The sequence below is a fragment of the Pavona decussata genome, unplaced genomic scaffold (genome assembly GCF_977016875.1).
Source record: "Pavona decussata unplaced genomic scaffold, jaPavDecu1.1 SCAFFOLD_166, whole genome shotgun sequence".
Lineage (NCBI taxonomy): Eukaryota > Metazoa > Cnidaria > Anthozoa > Scleractinia > Agariciidae > Pavona > Pavona decussata.
This window is the reverse complement of record NW_028145577.1, coordinates 634,683-659,302: the sequence shown is the minus strand read 5'-3', so window position 1 is coordinate 659,302 and position 24,620 is coordinate 634,683. Positions and strand designations below refer to the sequence as shown.

Genomic DNA, 24,620 nt, shown 5'->3' with positions numbered 1-24,620 from the left:
CATGCCAGTTTCCCAAATGATGACTAGAAAGTACTACTCATGTAAAATGCGACATTCCCGTCTTCAATTCCCCATTGATAATCGGTGTGTTTAATTTTCTCTCTCTTTTTGTGACTTGTGTTGTCGACTTTTCCCAAAAATTACACACCAATGATGTAAGTTTTCTTTACTGTATTCTTCACACTCCAAGTTTACTTCAAAATATGTATGTGTCACAATCCAACATTCTTGTTTCGACATTGAACCTCACGCTCCAGTGAGCTGACCTTGGGATGGTAAACCGCTGAACAAACATAACATGGGCGTTCGTATTCAAGATGGTGACGTTTGAAATTGATTTTATTAGAACATTTATCATCATCATCATCATCATCATCATCATCATCATCATCATCATCATCATTATCTTTACCATCATCATCATCATTATAATCCGTAGATCAAAGTACGGTGGTAAGAACTTGAATCTTGCCCTATGTTTGACTCGAAACAGACCATGATCCTCAGTACAGTCATATGAGCACTGATTGCAATCAGTGATATCATGCGGAGAACGAACTAAAAAGCACTCAGTATTGAATATAGTGAATATCAAGAAAATGTCCTTCATCTTATGTTCTGACCATCCCATGTTTTCTTGATGAAAGTTTTACCTTGGTTTTACTGTTTACTTTGGTTCTTATTGCAGTGTTGTTTGTAAAGTTTGGTCAAGTTGAAACTGCGTTGAATACGGGAGTGTTGAGTTTAACTTGCAATTGTATTTAGTGAAGGCCCCGATGTCTCCAAATTCTAAATTGAAAAAGTTCCGTTTGGAATCATTTTTAAATACTGGTAAAACTATAATACTTGACGAAAGATACAACACACGGTTTGTTTTTCTGGAGTGATCACGTGCGCTGTGTTGAAGGAGGATACATTCGAGGATATCAATACGTTTGGAATATTACTCAGTATCGTTGGTTTCGAAAATTAAGTATCGGTAGAGGCCAAGACTCTTCCAAGCGGGGCGAACTTTGAATGTTCTTCTTCAGAATACCCGTCAAGATACGAAACCTAGTTATAGAAGGTAACTAATATAACTTATACAACTTCCGCCTTAATCTTGTTTTTATTCTGTGTGGTTCTTATCTAGATTAGTATATTGCACCATCAGTTGCTGGTGGCGCAATTGATTTTCGCCTCTCGAAGCAAATCATGAGGATTTCAGTATTTCATATAACCTGTTTCGTTTTTTCCTGGTGCCAAATTTCATTCTTGACCGAGGCTATTCTACTTCCGAAGTTTTATCCTTTTGGAACAAGTGAAGGAGATCAGGTTGCTTCGAGGAATGATGATGGCAGCTCCGGAGAAGTTCAAATATCAATCCCTTTCCCTTTCTTTGACCAGTATCACAATTCACTCTTTGTAAGTATAGCTTGTTTTAATTTATAGCAATGTTTAATTTTTAAACTGCGCTTTTAGCCAACATTTGTACATTTGGCAACTCAAGCCTGGTGATCAATAAATAACCTCTGGCTGTTCAGAGAAGACAACGCCCAATGCAACGGTTCTTAAATCTTTCGATGCTTTGACCTTGAGCAAATTGTTGACTCTCAAAACGTTGACGTTTACCGACAGTTGTCTGGTTCGGGCTTCCTACATTGTAAGCTGTCCAGCAATTTCAACACATGGCTGCGGCACTTTTGTGCCAGGTTCTCCGGCTTTCATGTGACAAATAGACCAAGGGGTAAGTTTCTAAAGAACGTGAGGTTCTGCGTCGGATCTCTGGGCTGATGGATTCATTATACATGTCTTTGAACCGTTTTGTATGCATTCTGTATCTGCATCTAGGATTGGAATTTTGTTTATTTGGAACGGAAAAATACTGAACTGGAAATATTGGTTGAATGAAAAAATTCCTTCCCAGAGTAACATGTCTTATTAAATTAACAAGTTATTATTTAGTAGATCCCATGGAAAGCCAGGTGCCAACTTAGTGTTTTGTTTGTAAAACTGATCATGTGTGGTTTAACACTGCATTGAATATATAGCTTCCGCTCAGAAACTTCAGCTTTCAAAACTATTGAGTTGACGAACCCAATACAAGGTATGCAAAAATGTGGTAAAAGGAAGTTGAATGCTACTTATAGCTTAGACGAAAATATCTAAGACGAAAATGTCAAGCATCCTATTAAACAAGCATCCTCTATGTATGCAAAATGGTGATACTTACACGTGTCTTCAGAAGCTTCTGGTATTCCGTAAACATACTGAAGTGTTACAAAATAATTCAGTGAATTAACTCCCAGCATGCTATCTCACCCTATCTTTTTCTGTAGGACAAGAAGTTTTCTGAGCGCATTTCAGTATAAAGGGCTTATTGCAAATACCCTAAGCACGCGGATATTTGGACCCTTAGAACAGTACTGGACTTCCAGCTATTCGGAAAGCTTATCAAACACGAAACCAAGATAATAAACTTCCGCTCGCCTTTTCTTCTTTCATTACCTTCACTGTTCTTATATGAAGAAGTTTATCGTTCCATAATTGTATCTCGTCGACACTGATTTTTGTCTCTTGAAGCATTATAATAAAAAGGCTTTCGGTATTTTGTATAACCCGTTTCGTTTTCGCCTGTTGCCAATTTCGTTCTTGACCGAGACTCCTGTGCTTCTGATGTTTTATCCTTTTGGAAGAAGTTAAGGGTAGCAAATCTGTTAGACAACAATGGCTTGTCAAAGTTTGGATGCGTTGGTCTTGAGGAGATGGTTGGATGGACTGAGTGGTTTGCTCTGGCCTCCAACTTCGTGTGCTAGTTAGCAGTTACACTTCAAAGGAAAGTTTTTTTAAATAATCGACTGAGGACTTTGGCCACTTTTATTTAGGCCGTCGAACATAAACATATTCCCTTTTCTTTTATCTTTAAGTCAACGGTAAATATTGTAAGTTGATTGGTTGTACAGGAAATAAACATAGATGCATTGATTTTGACGATAGAACTATCTTTTCGATAAGAACATTCTTTTATGAAGAAGTTCGCTTTTAATACAAGAGCTCGCGGGAGGAGCAGACGACCAGCTAAGTGTCCTTTTTAAAATTTGCATGCGTGAGCTCTTGTTGTTATTAATCTTAGTAATAATATTCATACAAAAATTTCTGCAATCTGGTTGGTGGAGAGCGTCCCAATTTATCCTAGATGTAGTGCAGAAATGGGAAATTGAGTGCAGAAAGTTGAAATTAGTGCAATAAAGGTGAAATTATAATGATTGACAGGTACGCGAATTTGCAAATCGGCTGTCTCGAAACAAAATAGCGAAAAGGTTTGAAAAGAGTAACATCTTAATTGACAGTTTAAAGGAAAATGCAGACAAACTCAACAAAGCACAAACAACAGGTTTTAACTTTAACTACAAGTTTGGAGGTCTTGGACGGCACAAAAGGGCTACGACCAGAATATTGAAAACTATGAAAAGGAGGCACTCAACAAAATTATCGAGGATTTTCATGCAACAAAGCGTAAAAAAGACGGGAAAGACTATACGAACATGACAGTCTTCGTACTGAAATTGAACGTTACCTAAAAAGGCAAGGTTACGTATACGCCATAATTAGAGACCGACAGTAAAAACGTTGGAAGCAGGTTCTTGAAGATAAAGCTTGGCTAACTGCGACAACAAGGTAAGCTTAAAGTCAAGCGGCCGAACAAGTCTCGGAAGTCTGAGAAACACTGAATTGAATGAGCTGTGGGAAAGCAAAAGGCTTTTAAGCACAAGTCCTGGTACAAAAGATTTGGTGGCTCTTGACTCAATATTTTTGCGTAGAGCATCATGTTGAAAACAAGCGTTTTAAGCATGTTTTCCGTACGTATGAACATGTATGTCAATCATTTTTGAAACCAATCAAATACATGTAGGCGGAGAATTAGCTGATGGACAAGAAATAAACAAAAGCTGATTTGAAATTTTTATATGTTTATTATTAACAAGTAATCTCATGATTTTTCTCGTACAATTTGAAAGCCCTGCTGGCTCGTGCAATTGTTTTAGCCTTTTTAAATTTTACTCCTGTTCATTTATTCCAAATTGCACTCGGAATCATGTGATTATCAAAACATACATCATCGACTGAAATACGGCACACCACAAACTAATTAATGAGCTGAACTAAAATATGGAGTCAAATAATGCCCTTCTGGTGACGGACCCAACAGAATGTGTGGAAAAATGTGGTTTTAGGAAATAGAATTTTGCTGATACTTCAGAAAATCTGAAGCGACAATATCAGTTATTCTACACCGAAGTTGTATTTTTGTCTTGAGATGCTTGTGGGAGCCCTTTAAACATAAAATTAAGTAAATGACACAATAATAATAATAATAATAATAATAATAATAATAATAATAATAATAATAATAATAATAATAATAATAATAATAAAAAATAATAACAATAATAATTATTATTATTATTATTATTATCAGAGCAAATCACAAATTGCCGAAGAACGTGAAACATTTTAATTTGCTCTTTAAAAGGGAGGGGTTCACATTTAGCGCGTGTGCATGAATCTAAATGTTTTTTTCTCTTTCTTATCAACTTCATGGCCTTAAAAATCCCACTCACATGTACTTCAGTACTCACATTCTATAATTAGTCCAAGCAAAATGACTGATGACCAAAATTCACAGAAAATGCTAGTGGGTTGTGCTCATTGTCGATACTGAATTTAGCGTTGACCAGTAGGATTTATTCCACGGTTGATGTGTTTACAGTTATTTGCACACGAAAAAACGCAATCATATGAAAAAATTACCACCCGAGTTACCTATTCTCTTCCCAATGGTTCATAAACAACGAATTAAGTTAAACAGGCTTGGGTGATAGCAAACAAAGGCGAAAAAGTATTTTGATTCATGGACATGCGCAGAGCCGTGAACCCCTCCCTTTAATTATTCCCAAGTAGTGGAAAGCAGTCATTTCCAAATCTATCTATACTGGGCTTTTTTTTTTGTCTTCGGGAGGCCCAGGGAGAATGCCACTACTCCTCCCCCCTCTATATGTTCGCAAGTATAACAGCTGTGTTAATGAGACTGAGAGGAGAAATAGAACGTCTAAAGGAATTTCCTTTGAGGTCCGCAATAAAAAATTGATGATATCATATGATGTGGTAATTACGCCATAATTGCCAAAAAGCGGCCGTCTTGGATCTGCCACCTGGGATAATGGTCCGTTAATGTTGATTGACATTGATGTTACCATGGCAACAAATTTAACAAGCTGTTTTTTTCCAAAAATAGAAAATCCTTGTTAAAATGTGGAAAAATTAATTTTTGTTAATGAACTTTTCTGCTTTTAACTTCTATTAGTGTTCCTTTATTAGTTTTCATTACTTTACGTTCAATTTCGACACTTTCCTGAAGTTTGGAAAAATCCAGAAACCCAAGATGGTGATTCAAAATGGCCACCATTTGGCAATCAGGACCACATTATGACGTGTGAGCACGTGTTGAATTCGCGTTGCGCATTTCATAGAACGTACTACTTACCTTTTAATTCCCACTGTCATAGCTTTTGCACGTGCGAAGTAATGGGGGGAGTGGGGGAGGGGCGGAAGACAAAAAAAAAAAAAAAAAAAAAAAAAGGTCGAGATAGGGTTACGAAATGAAATGTTCCCTGTTCTGAAACCATAGTTATTAGTCATGACATAGTATTATGAATTTAACAGCTACAGACATTTTATTTCGAGGTGGCAAGTTTCTTGTTTTTTTTTAAGCCATTTGCTGACAAAAAAAAAAAAAGAGAAGAGAATTATCAGTGCACTTTGAACTTATTTGAAGTGAATTTTAAAAGATATTATTTCAAGAAAGGAAACATTCCAACACGTAATAAACACTCGAGGCAACTTGTTCGAATTCCTGTCAGACTCTTTAGTCAGATTCCTGACCCTCACAACGAACCAACGATGTTATTTTTCCAAGAAATCCTCTCTTTCACTTAAAAGAAGCTAGAGTTTCTCTCGGCAACACCTAGAGCAACCCTTACGCTCCTCTAGAGCTCTCCAAACTGCATGCGTGCATCATAACTTGATATACGCACCCTAAAGCATGAATCAATTGTCCAATAGCCTACATTGAATTATTTGGGAAAAGAAAACCAGGAACAAAGGATCAGAGGGCGAATTGTCAACGAATTCTCATCAACTTAATGTTAACGCCTCAAAATTGAATTTTTATTTAGATCAACACCAATGGTGTAATCTCCTTTCTTTTGGAAGTTTCAACGTATACCCCGGACACTTTCCCGCTCGGCAATAATTGGCGATTGGTAGCACCATTTTGGGCTGATGTGGACACCAGACAAACAGGGCAAGTATTCTATCGAGAAACTACGGATCCAGGGCTTCTTCAGCAGGCTACGGATGACGTCAGTAACACCTATCTGAAACACCGACAATTTCGAGCCACGTGGTTGTTGATTAGCACATGGAATGAGGTGCCTTTCTTTGGCGCTTCAGGGATTGAAAAATACAAGGTAGGAGACTAAACACTATTTAGGGTGGCTTAATACAGTTTTCTGGAGTGAAAGAAGGCCTTAAATCAAACTTAAGAAAAACGCCAACAGGAATTTTCTTGGAGATTTTTTCTAGTACAATAAATACAACAGAGATAAATTTGAGTCAGAAATTAAATTTGGAATGCTCAAAAAGTGTTTTAAAATACAAAAGAATGAGCCTGGAAACTAGACCTTTTAGAATTGTCTGGCTCTAAATCTAGCCGAACGACCCCATTTCAAAATTTCAGGATTTGGAAGATGGGCAAAAATAAGTATTTACAGGGAAGAACACGAAATTCTGTCAGGGAGAAATTTGGCAAATGAAAAAATTGGGACGTTTTGTCTTATCCTGACAGATTTTCTTTTAAAAATGTTCACGTTTCCGTTTTAGTGTTTTCTGTCAACAGCAAAAATTTGAACATAGGTTGTACGGCTAGATTTGGAGAAATTAAGTGAGAAAAAAAAATAGTTATTGCCGCCTCCGGTGAGAAGACCATTGCGCATGCTTGTTCCGGGAAAACCCGCGTTCCAGCGCGCGTGCGCTCCAACTGGTGAGTGCACGCTGCCTTCGTGTTCAAACATTTGGCGCAAAATCACAACTCTGCAAAGGCTTTAAGGCTGTTAAGGAACGGCAACCATTAGACAACACGTTGTTTTCAGTTATCAAGCCCAAACACAATCTAGCTACTGTAAGCACACCTCTGAAACCTACCTGGAATACCAGGAAATTTTTTACGAGAGCCGCCATTTTGTTTTTGTGCTCGCAGGATTTCCTCTGCTGGCTCCCGTGATTTTGCTCGCGCGTGATGCTTTCGTGCGCCTTGGGCAGCGCGCGCGCGTATCAAAGCTCGAATAGTACAAAAACTGTAGTAAGACACCTTAAACTTATTGCGATAGTAAATTGCATATACTTGCTTTCTTACTGCATTACTCCTATTCCTACCTTACCAACATACCCACCAATTTACCTATCTTCTCACCTACCTAGCTACCTAAATACCTTACTACCTACCTACTTACAGCTACCTACCTAACTAATTACCAACCAACCTACCCACCAGTCTACATACCTTCATAAAGTGTTGCGTGTAAATAGGTTCCTTGACAACCTCGAATCATTTAAGGTACCTACCTACCTACTTACTTGCCTCTTCATCCACGTGACCCCATAAAAATCTACCTTCCCACTAACCTTAAGCAGGAGTCTATCACTCTAAAAGTATAACTGGTTTATATTCATGTCACCGCACTTTTCAAACCTGTCTTCAGTCTCCACGAATTCTGACTCGGACACTGGTCATCCTCAGTACTTCCAAACTTTCGATAATTTTCATGTGAAGAGAAAGTTAAATGTTCGACGGAAAATGTAGTGTAAAATGTTTCCAGAAATAGATCGATCTTTGAAAATGCCGTGGTATAGGTTTAGTATGGGATTCATATCTTTCGATTAAGGATCTTCTACTTGGCATCATTTTGCAATGTATCCAATTCACCTCGGTAGTTTGAAATATATCGAGGCAAAAGCTACCAAGCCTCGTACTCTTTCCCTTTCCTAGAATTACCAAGAATGCCAAGACTTGCGACGTTATGGAAGGAGTTGGGCAAACCACCCCCCTCCATACAAGGAAGTATAAAAGCTATGACAACAAAACTTGGAGGGTAGATAGTGCGTCCAAAGATGTTTTGACGAGAAGTGATGACGTCATATGACGTTGTAATGACATCATGATTGTCATATGGGAGCCATCTTGGATTCGCCACTGCATGTAGGATTTCCTGATTTCCCCAAAACTTCAGAAAAGCGCCGAAATTGAACGAAAAATAATCCGAACCAATAAAACAACACTAATAACCATAAGAACATAAAAGTTAGAGAAAGAAAGTTGTTTTTATGCATTTTAGAAGGGGAATTTCCATTTCCTTAAAATATGGCCTGCCAAAAATTGATTGCCATGGTCAAGTCAATGAACAGTAACAGGTGACATCAACTTATTCCCAGATAAATTTCCTAAAAAGTGCTGAAGTTTCAAGCTGTTTGCTGAAATATTAGAAAACGTTACTCAGGTTGAATGAAAGTTGCCGCGGGCAAAATTCCACCCCCCGGTCTAGACAGGGCTGAATAGCATTTTAACATACGTATTTACCTACATATACCTGATAAGTTTCTTAGTATTACTAAGGTGTACACGCGTACTTACACAAGCGCTGAGCTAATTACCTTTATTTGCTTTCTAGCCCATCCTTAGCTCAGTAACGGTTAAGACAGGCCTGCGTCTTTTCAAACTTGACTTATTCCTTTCTTTTCAGAATAACACCTTCCAGGCTGTTCTTATTACAAACGGAAGACATTCCTTTGCAGTCTTTAATTATAATAAACTCACATGGACTACTGGAGCGGCGAGTGGAAGTATTGCGGCACAGGTATGTATCTGGTTTAGTATGTACCTAGCAATGTAGCCGTCTCTCATTGTAACAACCCCTATCCCCACCGGCCTCGATAAACGAACACCTAGTTTTTTTTGCCTTTTTTCGTTTTTCTTTTTACCTCAGTTAGTTAATTAGTTTAGTTTAATTATACTAATTTAATGCTTTTGGTTGTCTTTAAGTTTTGAAGTAACAGAACAGAGCGTGTTTGAACAGTCATTGTAATTTGGCAATTAAATCAAAATTCCTACATTTGACTACATTGGCAAGTTAACGTCCTCAACGTTCATTTGTATGACAATCGGTTGTGTTGTGGAGCAACGCCTGAATTTGGTGGTTTTTCTTTAGGGTGGGTTTCATTAATGTATAGAGCAGGAGAAGAACACTGTAGTAGTGTAATTTTAGTCTGTTTAGCCCAATCTAGAACAGGCTGTCTTTCGTTCTCTGTGGCCAGGAAAGGGGGGTTCTGCACCCCACTCCATAACTAACAATGACAGTCACAATGACACTTGGAGGATAAAAAGTACTTGTACCTCAAAGCACGTTTCCTTTGAGGTCCGCAAGAGAATTTCTCACGTCATATGGCGTGGTAATTGCGTCATTATTGGCAAATGGCGGCCATCCTGGATCGGCCAACTTGAACTTCTGAATTTCCCCTTGAGTTCAGAAAACCGCCACAATTGACCTGAAAGTGATCAAAACCAAGAAAAAGAACTTTAAATGAGAAAACAATGTCAAAAGAAGTGAAATACTGCCTGCCGTGCTAACGTGACATCACGACGATTCAGATAGCGAAGTCGGCGCGAAAGTAACCCGTAACTCGTATCCTTACTGTTGACGATGACTTCCTCTCAAAGTTGTCAAAGTTCAATACCTGGCAATTCGAGGAAACGTTAGCAGTCCACAAAAAGATTACAGTGACGCTTGGAAAAGACACTTGACATAGCTCTGAGAATGTAAATTAAATTTGATGATTACTTAGTGCTAAACTGATCCTAAACAAGTGTTCCTATAAGCTTTTCTCTAGTTACTAACATAAAGATTACTCCTAAGGCTACTAAAAGAAAATTTCGGTCGGGTGAGACGGGTAAATTCTACAAGGTTGACAGTTAGCATAACAAGACGTCCGCCTTTGTCTCCTTTGCCACGAAGCAATAGGCCCAGCATTATAAAGCGGTTTAGATTTTGGTCCTCAAAAAGACTGAATTTCTGAATGAATAGTCACTGATAACCTTCATGGAATACCTCTTGAAAGAAGTCATCGAGAGTTGCGCTACCTTTTACAAAATGAAAAAAAAAACAATTAACATATTTCTCCTTCTTTTACCGGTTAGGCAGGGTTCAACGCTGGTGATGGTATTCGGTTCTTTAATATTCTGGGCTCAGGTACTCAGCAAGTGCTTGAGCTTGTTAACCGATCCAATGTGGCAATCCCCGGCCGCTGGATGTTCCGTGTTGATAGTGCAAAAATTGAAGCAGGCGGCTGCAACACAAAAGGTATGCCTTGTTTTTCCCGTTTCCTGTTTTTGGGTTTTGAAAAAGTGGAGGAGCCAGTTGTAGGGTAGTGTTTTCCTTTTTTAAAGTTGTTGCCAGGGAGGCATCTTTAATTTGAAAGCCATGTTGAGATATCCCAGTGACAAATGACAAAATACCAATCCCCAGTTCCCGTATTTCTTAGATGGGAATAAATGTATAACCTTAATTAGTCTCAACGCCATTCAACCTTTGGGAAGAAGGGGAAGGGCGGTTTGGGGGGATCCGATTTTTGGTGACCGTGAGCATTATTAATGTTTAATGTTAACACTTAATTAATTGAATACGATGACTGCCAAAATTCGTAGTTTTTACTAAAATCCATCTAACAAAGATTTGGTGCGACACTTAACAGTTCATGTGACATGATAGCTCCGTGGCCACCACCTTTTAAAAACTATGGATCTCTTTTAGTTCAGCAATTTTCAGCGTACCTTCGTTACGTTTGCCATGTTCGCATTAATATTAGTTTGGGTATTTTTCTTTTTTGGTGATTGTAAACAACTTTCGAAAGTTTTGGAATAAATCACGATCCAAGATGACTGCTTCAAAGTGGGAGCTGTGACAATAATTTTATGATGCAATTCCCAAGATATATAAGGTTACTGTGCGATTCTGCGGGCGCCAAAGAAAACAGTTTTAGACGTCCTTTTTACCTTCCTAACAAATTTTCATTACCATACCCCTGATGTTCTTGAAATGGGGACTTCACGCTGAATAGGGTTAAGCTCAGTAGAGTACGAAAGTGTGACGTCACAAATATTTGAATTTTTGAAACTATGGGATTTGTTACGACGTATATAAATATCTCACCAAAGCCCATAATTTCGGAAATTTAGTTTTTTTGGCGTCATCACTTTAGGACTCTATACAGTGTTTTTATTTTACTTGATTTTGATGACAAATTATGTACACTATGTTAAATATTTCTTTTATGCCTATGCATTTTTTCCAGGATCACTTGTGATTTCACCGCGGTCCGTTATCATGCTTGGTGGTGACAACATATTAATATCTGGTCCCTGCTTCAAATCATCAGATCAAATTGTTTGCGAATTTCCTAGTGGGAAAAGAACCAACGGGACGTATATCAGCGACATCCGAGTGTACTGCACCGTGCCCATTCTTAATGTGACAGGAAGGCTGTCAATCAAATTGTCACTTAATGGAGGAAAAAGCTTTGACTTTGAAGGAATCCTATCCGTAGGTAATGATTAAGTCATTTTCACCCATTTAATCGGTGGTATCTTTTGATTCTTAACAATTGCCAATAACTTAACTACTGCGACAGGTGTGTAAATGACAACCCTTGCACTTTAAACGAAACTTATCAGAGTGCTTAGATTTCAGTGTAACGTCCTCCTCGGGGGAGTAGTAATACTCTTTTTCTTTTCTGTTTCACGTTGGATCCACAACTTAACAGTTGTGGTCTTCGGGATCGCTAGCGACCCTTCTTTTCAAAGTTAAAACTTTTTCGCAAGTGTACGGCCTGGCCCTTCCTTTTAAAGCTAAGTCTATGGCACAGTTGTTGTTTTAAAACGAAGTCATATCTTGAATATATAATGTATTTGGCTACATTAAAGGGCGGTACAAGGACATTTCTTCTTAGATTGGAATAAATGAATAGCCTATCACTATCGCTAACACTATCACTATCACTATCATTATTGATTTGACTACTGAGCACTCCGTATAAGTGGACCATCCAGCAAAATTTGGACTTCTTAAGGAACCAATTATAATATGTATTTGACTCAAAATAGCTAACAAGCCTATTCTGCTTGTAGTTAACATCAATAGGTTCCAAGCCCGCATTACTCGACAGAGAATGTACAATTGGGATGAACAACGTTCTGTTGAAATTACCTGGAACCCAGTCTACCTTGGATTCGAGAATACGACAGTATCTATTGAACTGGCACGCTATTCTATGACAGATGATGGTCACGTGTTCCTTCATAGCATGTACTCTTTAAGAGAAAACCAGCTGAACAATGGCAGAGCAGCGTTTTTTGTACCGAGGGGGCAAGGATCTGGGTAAGATCTAGCATACGGGAAAATATCACATCACGGGGACGAGGTGACATTGAAAACACATGATTGTCACGAACAGATCCTATAAAAACCCACGTTAACTGGCCTAAGCTAGTAGTGACAAACCGCTTGTGGAGTTTCTATATGTTCACTAATTTCAGCTACACAAACTGAACATGTCAAAGGGTTCAGGTCTATTCGACCGCCATATTGCTACAAACTTTTGTGTAACACGTTTTCACAAGACCATCAATTAATCTATATTTACCCTCGGATTTTAGAGTAGCTTAATGCAGCCAATATCCCCGAGCATTTTTCCACCCAACCATGAGAATATACGCACGAAGACCAGACCACAACACCGGGAGCTACGTTTCCTACTCTTTGCGAACAGTGAGTGGGTTCTTTAACTTCCCACAGATTCTAACCATTTACAGATGTCAGAGCAAAGGCAGCACTTTCTCCGCAGTCATTTTAAAGGCCCTGAGGGGTGGTTCGGCCGGGGTTTGAACCCGCGACCTCCCGCACGGTAGTCCGGCACTCTACCAACTGAGCTAACCGGTCGGCGGTTAAAAGGATCAGCTAGGATCAGTTGATTATGGTCAGTTGCCAGTAATCGTGGCAACTGGAATATGAAACTATCCTTCACTGCAGACTGTCAACATTTGTATTGATTGAAGTAATACACCTTTTTCACTGTTCTCTTTAGAACGCTTGTTTATTTGTTGTGGATTTAAGATTCACGGAACACCAGTCAATAAAGTGACTTAATTCACAGGTTGTGTTACTTATAAAATTTGTGTAATTACTCTCCTATTGGTAGTTATACTTCAAAGGGTAGGAATGAGAACCACCGTTTCACTACACTGGTAAGGTTATTGAAGACAGGAAACGAGCCTGGGTATACCCTGGCCGAATGGATCTGGAGTGATCTGTTTGCCTGGCAAACCGTGCCGACAGATTTTGCTCGAAAACAGTGTTTGCTGTGGTACGAGAGGCAACCTAACCCAAGAATATACACAGGTAAGGATAAACCGTCGAAATATTCATTTTAATCTTCTTTAGAGCTAGAGAAGGGGTTAGAGCGTGGATGTTTCTAACTTAAGCAAAAGAAACCAGACTTAATAAGTGGAACAGGCCATTTTCAAGATGACGTCATTTTACTACAACTACCAGAATTCATTTCGTTTTCGTGTTCAAATTCAAATTTTGTAATCCCAGTGGACACCAAAGAACAATAGCTCTAATTAGCATGAGAAAACAAAAAAAACAGAAGGATTCTGGTAGTTGTACGTAGTAAAATGACGCCATAATGAAAATGTCCTATTGTTATATACCTAGACTGTTACTCAAGAATACGAGCACTGTGATAGGTTGATTCTTAGTAAATTAAGGAAAATAAATCACGTGGCATGGTTAATGTCAAAATGTCTTAAAATGTAAGTGTGGGGTTCTACCTTTAAATGCGAAATTATATAGGCACGGTTGTACTTAACATTTCAGTGGCAAACGTATTCAAACTTTTGGAGTATAAATGTTCCCAGCCATTTTCAACAACAAGTTAGGTGACGTCATCAGGTGGGGAATGTCTCGTGACACTCAGTAAGAGCTCCGTTCGATAGTTTATTAAATGAATTCCCTTTGGTTGTGTAAGTTCTTTATCAACAGCGACTAGGAGACATCAGTTCCTGAAATGCTATGCTGACATTTGAGGATAATTAACGAAGCCTTATTGAGTATGATGTTGAAATCACAATTTCTCGGACAGTGACATGTGGCCAAGAAATCGGATGTAACCATGGTAGCCACATTTTGTCAAGTTTGTTTTTCAAAAAAGCCTGAAATTTTCATGTCACGTGACGATTTTGCTCTTAATATATTGCGGGAAATTCTATCTTCTCACATCACGTGAGTGTCCTTTTATTGATAACGACTATTTCTTGTTGGGGATTATAATTAGTGACTCATTTTCAAATCCTCATGCCTACTTCTTTTGAAAGTATATATGTCTCTTCAGTTCTAATAATGACTGAATTATTGCAACATTGTGTATAAAGGTGTGTCTGTTTATTTGTTGTTTTTTTTTTGTTTTTTTTTTTGTTATAGATGACGCTTCTCTTCTTCCGTGTCCACAAACTCTTGTTCAAGTCCTGGCAGATCGTGGCCGGTTTGTCTCTGATGAATACTGTAACCCTAGTACTGAGTACCAATGTCTTTTATATCACTCTGATGCCGCGCACTGCTTCAGGACAATCATTTCAAGGTAGAATAAAACAGTTGAAATTATAATTTCAATCTTTTTTCAAGAAGGATAATAGAAGTACTTTACTAAAATGTTTTAATCAGCTAAAAAACCCGTGGTCTTACGTTTGGATCGCTGAACTGGGCGCGAGGAGTCAAAATAACATTGAAACAGTGACAATTGTTTGAAGACTATTGCATGTACGGATCCTACAGTACAGTTGCTTCTTACATCGCATTGTGAGAAACAAAAAAGCAACAACAACGACAAAGAAATTAGCAGTTATATTTGAGAAAGACGCATTAGGCTCTCTTCATTCACAGAGGCAAGAGACTAGAGTGTCTCGGCATTAAAACAGCAGCAACAACAACAAACAGACATAATACATACAAAGTAATGGATTTGTCTGTCGTATGTAGGATTCAGCTAGGGTTTTCTATTACGCACACTTTGGGGAATTTCTGGTCTTCGTTCTAACATTACAGCTAGCACTATGTTAAATCGCAGTACCTTTAAATTAACCTGAAAAAGCTATTCCTGGATCGCCAAATACTTTAACAACGTATTTAACATGTTATTTGATCAGTCCGTGTAGTAGTCTTTAACGCGCAATAGTTGATGCACTTAATCCAAAGGCTATCAACTATCAAGACTTTATAACATGCTGGTTTGAAATGTCAAATGTTGCAGAACCTATGAGGAAGAGGGTCGTGGGGTGGGACCCAGCGGACTACCCAGTTACATTTAAGTAAACAATTAACGCTTGAAGACCCGTTAAGAATAATTTTGTAGGCATTGTATGCTTTCATGACTAAGTTGTTAATGGGGAAGTAGAAAAAGAGTCTGCGGGCTTTTAATTATGTTGGATCGAATGAAATGTTTGCGGCGGAAATATGTGCAGACTTTCTTTGTTTTGTTTTCATTCGGTTTGGTTTTTGGCATTACTCAGGGGTTGCAAATAGTATGTTTTGCTGTCGAATTGGAAGTGAAGTAATCTTTTGTAAAAAGAAAACTATTTCGGTTTGAAGCAGGCGATTCAAAATCATTCCATGTAGGCTGTGAAAGGAAATAATCAAATAATAATGACTTTCTTTATACAAGAAATCGCCATTATCCATAGGTAGATTTCAGACGAGGTATGTCAATAAAGCAACATTAAAATTTAGATAAAAAACTGGAAAATAAAACTAGAACTAAGGATGGTAATTGATTTAAGGGAAAAAGATAATAGTACAAGGAAAAGTAAATTTCAATAAAAATTGCAAAACGGAGTTTCTAAAACTATGAACTGTCAGACTATTCCTTATCTTTTGGAGGATGTCGTTCCACTCCTTAAGTAAAAAACAAGAAAAAGTAAACTGGCCCTTGATAAGATGCCTTTCTTGTCCTAAGACTTTGCATGAACCTACTGATATAATTTTCCCTGTTTTTGTTACCAGTAATACAGGTGCTGGGCAGCAATGCTGTTACACCGGAATAGGAAACTTACTTGGTCCACCGAACGGAGGATCCCTGGATCGATTCCATATTGAAGAGGGGATACCAGTCTTCTCCCATTTCTTTCATGATATTTTGCCGTATTTGGACTGCTGCGTGTTATCTGAGAACTTCGGAATCTGTGAAAAGTACTTTGAAAAAAGACCTTCGGACGACGGCTCCAGATATGCGCCGCCAAGACCAGGTAATCTGTTTACTTAAGAATTAGTGCACGAGCGTGAGTTGGATATGAGATGATAAAAAGCAAACGAGGTGCGCAGCGTCGAGTTGGCTATAATCATTTCATATCCAACAAACACGAGTGGAATAATTTTTTCATTAAAAGCGTAAAGAAAAATTGAGAGATCTTGCTGGTTTCGCTTTGCAAGACAAACAGAATTCAATTTTGATAATCACTATTTCTCGGGCATGGTATATTATGGCTCATTTACCATGTCCGCTTAACGAATCAAATCCTTGGAATCATGATATTCAATGATCCAGTTGTTAATAATATGTAATAGTCCAGATGTTTAAAAAGTTATGTTGTTAGTGCGTTTTACTAAAGTTACACGAGCTCTGTGGAACTCACCATCGGATTTAGGCTAACAGAGGGTTTATTGTACAGTGTGGCCATGGCATTGTGGTAGTTACACAAATAAAACATTTTAGCGCAAAACATTTGCGTTAGCGATTTAAATTTGGTGCCGTCGTTTCACCGTTGAAGGCTATGTTGCTAAAACAAAGAGATTTGGTAACGGAATACTTTCAGCGGACATGGCTCTACCATTAATCGGAATCAATTGGATGGATAGGTTATTTAACCCAATCTGGATCGGCGTGGAGGGGGGGGGGGGGGGGGGGTGGGAAATCCTGCCCAAGGCGACTTTGAACCTGAATAGCCTTTTTAATATTTGAGCAAGCGCTCTGAAACTTCAGTACTGTCTCTTTATCTGAAAAAAATTTGATATAGTCGCTGTTGATTGACTTTGATGTTACCATTGCAACCATTTTTGACCGGCAGTTTTCTTAATAAAATCACAAATCCCTTTTAAAAGTGAAGAAAAATCACTTTTCTTCCCATAACTTTTATGTTTTTTGGCTAAAACTAGTGTTCCTTTATTGGTTTTGATTACTTTTCGTTTAATTTCGGCACTTTACCAGAAATCCAAGATGGCGGATCCAATATGTCCGCCATTTGGGCATCATGACCTAATTACCACTTTATATGACGTCATCACTTCACGTTGCAGAACTCAAATACTATGATAGCTTTTATATTTGCGATGTTATGGAGGTGGGGCGGAATTTTTCCCCACCCCCTCCCACTTTGACCCAAGAAGACAACAACAACAACAACAACAACAGCAAATCCCGGTCCAGATATGGTAAACATGTGGCAAATATCTTTTTCTAGAAAATGGGAGAACGGAAACGCAAAAGACACTATTGCGACATTTTTTGCTAATTGTAGGGCTTTTGTAAACTGTAGCAATTACTTAAGGCCATTGGACGAATAGTGGATGCTGTGACATAACCCAAAAATACTTTTAAAGAGTAACAACAACATTATTTTTAATTTCTAAGCTTGATTCGCATGTTTTCTGTAGCCATTGCTTTTGGTGATCCCCACATGATAACACTTGATGGAGTAGAGTACACTTTTAATGGCTATGGAGAGTACCACATTATCCGCGTGGCTGGTCCTGAATTCAATCTCCAAGGAAGAATGCAACCATTGGTTGATCAAAGTGGGAATACTACTAAAGCAACAGTTTATAAAGCCTTTGCAACTAAGCAAAACAACTCGGATATTGTACAAGTAAGACCTTTCATTCCAAAGCCTGGCATTAACCTAGACAGTGAATCAAAATGTCCATGTATATCCTCTCCGACGGTATTTCAAAAAGTTGGGCCAACGATTTCAAAGTGTTTCTCATCAACGCACGCATGCGCCTGTAGTGACATAGTTAATGATATTTGTCACTTTCAGATGTAAATCCTGGAATGTAGGAGTATACTTTTTTTTGGTCCCTGATGACAACAAAAAATGTAAATGAAGCGTGATAAAGTTTATGGTTGTTGTAACATTCAATCGATTTAGCATTTTTAAAACTTTCGTTTCAGATACAAATCAGCGATCGTAACGAGATTGAAGTCCTAGTGAATGGAGATATCGTGGAATTCAACGAACAGTTGATGATAGATTTCAATGACGTCACTGTTTTGAAATATAACAACACTGCAAAATACTCCACCATATTTGAGTCTGGAATATCAGTGACAGTTGAGCAAGTTGATGAAATTTTGCAGATGATGTTGCTTCTACCGCCGGTTTTTAAGGGTACGATAAACCCTTTCATTGTTTATGTTCTTACTTTGTTAAGTTTCACAGTTATCGAAAACGTTGAGCTCGTTGCCATCCCTATTCAGAAGGTCGAGTGTAGGAGAACGATGGGATGCCTGGGAAGAATCGGCGTTATTGGACTACTGACGTGGTTAACGTTTTTAAAATGTAAACTATAAGCAAAAGCCACTTATCCTTTCTTTGAGAAAAAAAGAACTTTACAGATTTCTTGCTTAACTTTAGACTTTATATTCTAAATATAATGCCCCGTCATTGTTTTTAGCTATCTAAATCTCCTAATTCAATCTTCTTCATAAAACCGTTTTGGAAAAATCAAGTAGTCAAAATCATTCCAAGAAGGTCTTGTTATTTTTTTAATATGGTATAGTTTTACGTCAATTGGCACCATTATCCCGTGATGCGAAACTCAATGAGGAAATATTTTGATGTTATGTACAATTTTTCTTGACCTTCCGCGAGAAATTAGCAAAATTTTGGAAGCTAGTTTTTTTTTCGACATTTTGACGTGGTCTGAGTCTATCCTTCTTCTAAATTTATTGCAAGTGAATTTTTCCTAGCACTTCTACTATTTTAGCGTATCCAAACAGTTTTGTGAGCTGTTGGATAAAACGCTATATCAAAGATGGCGGATCCAAGATGGAGGAGTGCACAACCATTCACCGAATTCCCACGTCATATAAGACGTCATGGTCCCTCGTGTGGACCAGGAGAAGTTTTGCATTACCATATCTTCGATGCTATTGAAGTCATCCCAGACTAAATAAGGCTGAAACGCCCTGTTGCAAACATAAACTTACCATGGAATATTCTACTAAAAACAGTTGATAAGTTTATAACAATTTATCACAGCACTGTTTAATGTCCTCTTAATTTTGCTCATTAATTATTTCATTCATTGATTCGTTAGTTCGTTCAATCGTTATCTCCTTGCTTATTCAATCGTTTGTCTCTTTTGGTTATGAAATGTTAGTTCTTTATTCATTCATTTATTTGTGTCGTTTTTTATATAGGAAACACGAGCGGTCTTCTAGGATTGTGGGATGGAGATACAGAAAATGATCTCCTGCTCCCCAACGGCACAATTCTTAATACAAACTCAAGCGACATCAGGATTCATTACGAGTTTGGACAGCGATGTACGTGTTTATTATAGTAAGCTATTCAGACTTATCACTGACACTGATCGCTGACTAAGAACACCAAAAAAGCCACAACAACAACAAAAACAAACAAACAAACATGCAATCAAGAACAGACGAAAAATTCTTGCATATAATTAACTAGTCAATGATCAAAGGTTAGGGGGTACTTTCGATGATCTCGATCCCAGGCTCCTTCTCGTTTGCCAAGTTGGTGATGATGTCATCCGCCCCTGCAAAATCTGCGGGGGATACCAGATACGCGTCCCAAGATCCATTCATTCGTTGATTGTCCCATACAATCTCGACTCCAAACGCAAGTGAGAGTGAGTTTCCGTCATATGAAAATGGCCATAATTGACTTGTACGGGTGATGAGTAAAGTCAAATCAACCAAAGTAATTTTAAGTATTTTAAGCAAAAGCAAATTGTTTAGCGACCTCTTCCACCTCCGTCTTGCCACCTCTTCCCATAAGAAATAATATTCCTTGATATTGTAATTTTTGACGTAAGAGGTCGTAGCCCAAATATATTTAAGCATGTCATGACTGTTTTTATGCCAAACATATCCTCCTAAGGCTCCATCCAATGCCCAAACCCCAAAGTTAATATAGTAAAGCTATAATAATTTCTTTCATGCAAAAAATACTCCAGTACGTCAGCGTTTTAAGGATTGATTGGCCTCTGGAATGTCGTTTCCTTTCTTAATTAAGGGCCCTTCCTCCTCCTACCCAGTAGTTTAAATTGGTAAAGCCGAAAAAATTGCTGACTGCTAAGAGTAACCCTGTGATGGACTAGCATAACATACAGGGGGAATGATAATGCACCATTTCATGTTAAAGAAATCGGTTTAGACTCGTAATATCGTATCGTTCACTGAGGTGCAAGATATTGGCGATAAGATAAGGAAATCTTACTTATCTTATTACTTTCTTTCCAGGGGCTACCACAGCGAATAATTCTTTATTTACGTACCCCGAGGGAAAAAACCATGCATCATATTTTGATGCAGCTTACCTGCCAATATTTCTGGATCAAGACGACTTGGTTTTCAAAAATGCAACGTTAGGCCAACTGGCACTTTACCTGTGTGGGGATAACAAACAGTGTTTGTTTGATATTCACACCACTGGTAAGATCAGCATTGGAAATGCTACCAAGCAGGCTGTGGAAACCTTCATTGCGATTATAAATGAAACGGAAACTCCAGGTAAGCATGTATGACCAAACAAAATTGAACTTCATTAAAGGTGCCACATTGAGGTGACAGGTGCCCGGCTGCTTTTAGAGCTAAGTTAAACCAAGGTTTTTTGTAAATTATCAAAGTGACGTCGACTTCAGTCAGCTTATTGTCTAATTAGCAATCTTCGTTTAAAAAAAAAATCAAAGTACTAATAATTGTAATCGTGGAACTAATACGAATTACAGTCGGCTCGCTTCGACTTGTTCTGAAAATTATTATATAGTTTGGCCGGTTATTGTTCCAGTCTTATCCTGTAATTTGCACTGGTTTTGACATAATTACCTGAAGCAAATAAAAAGCAAGTAAGAAATTTGGTTTCATCTAGTGCGAAACGTGCGAGATGACTAAACGTTCTACGTTTAGCAATTACGCCTGACGTTAACTCCCACCAATTTCCTTTAAAATGCGAGGTAATTTTTTGCAGAATAATTTCTTCTAGCTCATCTCGGAATCATTCTCCCCTGATTGGACACTACAGTGATGTTGCCCAAGCCTGTTGACTATTGTTAACGAAATTCAAAATAAAGTACTGTCTTTTGCATTGTTTGCAGGATGCATTCCAATAGAGTACACGCTTATAAATGGAAGTGGAGTAAGAAACGACACAGAAGATGGTCGTGTAATCTACACATTCCGCTGCAGTGAAGGTTTCAGTTTGAATGGATCTGCTGTGATATCTTGCTTTCAAGGGCAATGGAATGGCTCCAAACCAAGCTGCCTTGAGAAAGGTAAACACAACTTTTATTCTTCTTGAATTGCGCATGTGATCCTAATCATCTAGCTTGTACTTTATCCCAATCTAGACTCGTAAGTATAACAGTTATAACAATGAGACTTGGAGGGTAGAAAGTATTTTCCGAAATTGTTTTCTTAGAGGTCTCTAATGGGAAATGATGACGTCATATGACACGGTAATTACGCCATAATTGCCAAATGGTGGCCTTCTTGGATTTCTGGATTACCCAAAAAACTTAAGGGGTGCGCGAAAATTGAACGGAAAGTAATCAAAATCAATAAGGGAACACTAATATAAGCTAAAGACATAAAAGTTACACTAAGAAAAATATTTTTTCTTCATATTAAAAAAGGAATTTTCCATTTTCTGTAGAAAATGGCAGTAAAAACTTGGTTGCGTGGTAACATCAAACTCACTTAACACTAACCTACAAGATAATTTTTTCCCTTTTAATTTTCGGAAAAAGGTGTCAAGGCGTTTGGTTATAAGTAATAAGTAAGAACGCTTGAAATTCTGCGTATTAACTGAAATTTTAATGGTGTTTGGGTATCAGTTTGAGTCAAGTGTCCACGTATAATTTCTCTTGGCCCAAAGGTGAAGTAGGTTTTGCCTACTTGGCCTTTACAATTTGGCAAACGATTCGAGAAGCACATAGTTTTTTTGTTTTTGTTTTGGCTCTCTTTTGCTTTTCTTCTTTTTTCACTGGGTAGCAAAGTGTCTTAATAGCCAAAGGAGGAACCACTGTCGATTTGATCAGGACTAAAATCGCTGTAAAATAGTAGAAATCTGAACATGAGACTTTATCAGTATCCATACAGAGAAAGAGTGCTCCATTCTAGAGGCAAAGAAACTGAGGAGAGGAAAATAAAAGTAATATATTAACTGCGTTGTCTTGCATTCCAACCATTACATTATTTTTGTTTGCAGTTAAACCTGTGCCGACCACCGCCCGTCCAACAGCAGTTGCAGGTAGGTTTTATTTCTTAGTTACCATTCTTTGCATTAGGTAGAGTGTGGAGACGAAGGAAGGCATATTTCTCATAAAAGCGGATCCGCACTAAAAATTAAGGAACCTCAGCCTGACCAAGCCCCCAGTCATTTCATATATTGTAGACACTGAGTTGTGAACATCGCAGATTCCGTGCGGCAAGACGCGATAGAACATTGACAGAATAAATTTGAAAATCGTATGTGTATTTGCCTAGTGAATAAAGCTAGAGACTTACTTATTTGATTTTATGGCTCAAATACAATATTGTTCTGTACCCCATATTCGTTTTACAGCTTAGGTTACTTTTTCAGAATTGGTTTTGCTTTATTTCTTGCAATACTGATTCCACAGCGTTCACTTTCTACTTGCTCACTATGTCCGCCATCCCTAATGTGATGCTGAGCGGTGAATGTGTGACAAATGTGGGAGAAGCTATCCCCTTTACAGTAAGGGTCTTTTTTTATTAAGCTAACAACCAGGAAACAACTAGGAATTAAAAGCATGATGTTAAACTAAGCAAACAGAAAATTTGAATTGTTAAGGAGGAAGCCATACAGATGAATATGAATAGGTAAATAAATAGAAGCGATGCGTTTCCTTACTTTTGTTATTGTGCGTGTCTCTGTGGAAATCCAAAGTTTACAACCCCGTCCCAGTCTAAACGCGTCTGAATTGTCAAAGTATTATTAATTCTTTCAAAACTTTTTTTAGGGCCAGTAAATGGCGCTCCGTAACATTATTCACATTTCTCGCTCTGCGGCTTACAACTGTGTTCCGTATTTTTCATTTGATGTTCTTTATAGTAAAAATTAAACAAGTTTGCTTCAAATTTGTTTCAGTTTGCAACAGTTCACTCCTTGCGCCAAGTGGGGTATTCTCGACGCCAAACTTTCCACGAGATTATCCGAACAATTTCATTTGCTTTTGGAGAGCAACCTTGCCACAAGGAGCTATACTAACTGTGCGTTTTGAAAACTTTTTTACGGAAAAATGGTAGGTAATTAAATATGCTCAGAATACACACAAGTTGGCAATGCATGGTCACAGTGAAATATTCGATGAATATGACATTGTACCATTACGTGGAGTTGTATTTCCTTGTTGGTCCATCTCCTTGCGCCTGTCAAGAGCTTCATAAAATGAAGTTGATTTCACACAGCAACTTGTGTTTCCAAAAACATTGCCGTGTCTGCTGTCTGCGGAAAAAATAACCAGCCGGGATTTGTACTAAGTGTTGCAAAGGTTGATCATGAAACTTATACAAAGCAAACAGATTCATGCTTTTAAAAAATACCTATTTAGCTTTTTTACCGTTCTGACCGCTGCGACTTTTGAACCTAAATATCTTTTTTTTTTTAATATTTAAGCAAACAGTCTGAGGGACTTTTTAGAAAATTTAACTGGGAACAATTTGATGTTATTTGTTACTGTTCTTTGACTTTATGTTGCCATAGCAACCAATTTTGGAAGGCCGTGTTTTCAGAAAATGGAAATCCCTTTTTATGGCACTAATCGACAATTCGTTTTCGCACGGCTTACAACTGTTAATGAGATGCAGTTTACAAATGGTATATCAATCGACTGAGGAGCTTACCATTCGATCCAATGCATGGTACGAATCGTAAGGATTTTATGAAAAATCGTAATCTTTTACCAATGGTACGATTGGTGAGGGTGTTTTGACGAATCGTATCCGTTTGTGTATATTGTACATGAGAGGGTTGTCCAATGCACACAAACGAAATCCAATGGACTGGCTTGGCAGTCAGTTAGTATACCATTGGGAAAATTTACGGATCAGGTTGAGTACGGTGAGATTCCGTAACGTTTATGTTTTTAGCCCATATTAGTGTTCCTATATTGTGTTTGATTACTTTTCTTTCAATTTCGGGGCTTTCTTCAAGT

The 24,620-nt window shown here is 38.1% G+C and overlaps 1 protein-coding gene across 2 annotated transcripts in view; it reads left to right on the top strand.

Moving 5' to 3' along the window:
* Positions 1 to 1,131: 1,131 nt before the first annotated feature.
* The window catches only part of LOC146464277 (sushi domain-containing protein 2-like), a 31,357-nt gene continuing 7,868 nt past the window's right edge, over positions 1,132 to 24,620 (top strand). Inside the window, exons 1-16 of one of the 2 annotated variants that reach the window (XM_085129991.1) lie at positions 1,132 to 1,404; positions 6,216 to 6,509; positions 8,838 to 8,951; positions 10,289 to 10,451; positions 11,443 to 11,694; positions 12,275 to 12,524; positions 13,345 to 13,544; positions 14,628 to 14,784; positions 16,203 to 16,444; positions 17,850 to 18,061; positions 18,367 to 18,583; positions 19,618 to 19,743; positions 20,686 to 20,955; positions 21,540 to 21,716; positions 22,652 to 22,693; positions 23,555 to 23,708. In XM_085129991.1, the coding sequence (XP_084986117.1) occupies positions 1,195 to 1,404; positions 6,216 to 6,509; positions 8,838 to 8,951; positions 10,289 to 10,451; positions 11,443 to 11,694; positions 12,275 to 12,524; positions 13,345 to 13,544; positions 14,628 to 14,784; positions 16,203 to 16,444; positions 17,850 to 18,061; positions 18,367 to 18,583; positions 19,618 to 19,743; positions 20,686 to 20,955; positions 21,540 to 21,716; positions 22,652 to 22,693; positions 23,555 to 23,708 (3,080 nt within the window). In that variant the 5' untranslated portion in view covers positions 1,132 to 1,194. Of the gene's footprint in view, positions 1,405 to 6,215; positions 6,510 to 8,086; positions 8,297 to 8,837; positions 8,952 to 10,288; positions 10,452 to 11,442; positions 11,695 to 12,274; positions 12,525 to 13,344; positions 13,545 to 14,627; positions 14,785 to 16,202; positions 16,445 to 17,849; positions 18,062 to 18,366; positions 18,584 to 19,617; positions 19,744 to 20,685; positions 20,956 to 21,539; positions 21,717 to 22,651; positions 22,694 to 23,554; positions 23,709 to 24,620 lie in introns of those variants that run through there. The other variant, XM_085129992.1, reaches the window with a different exon arrangement.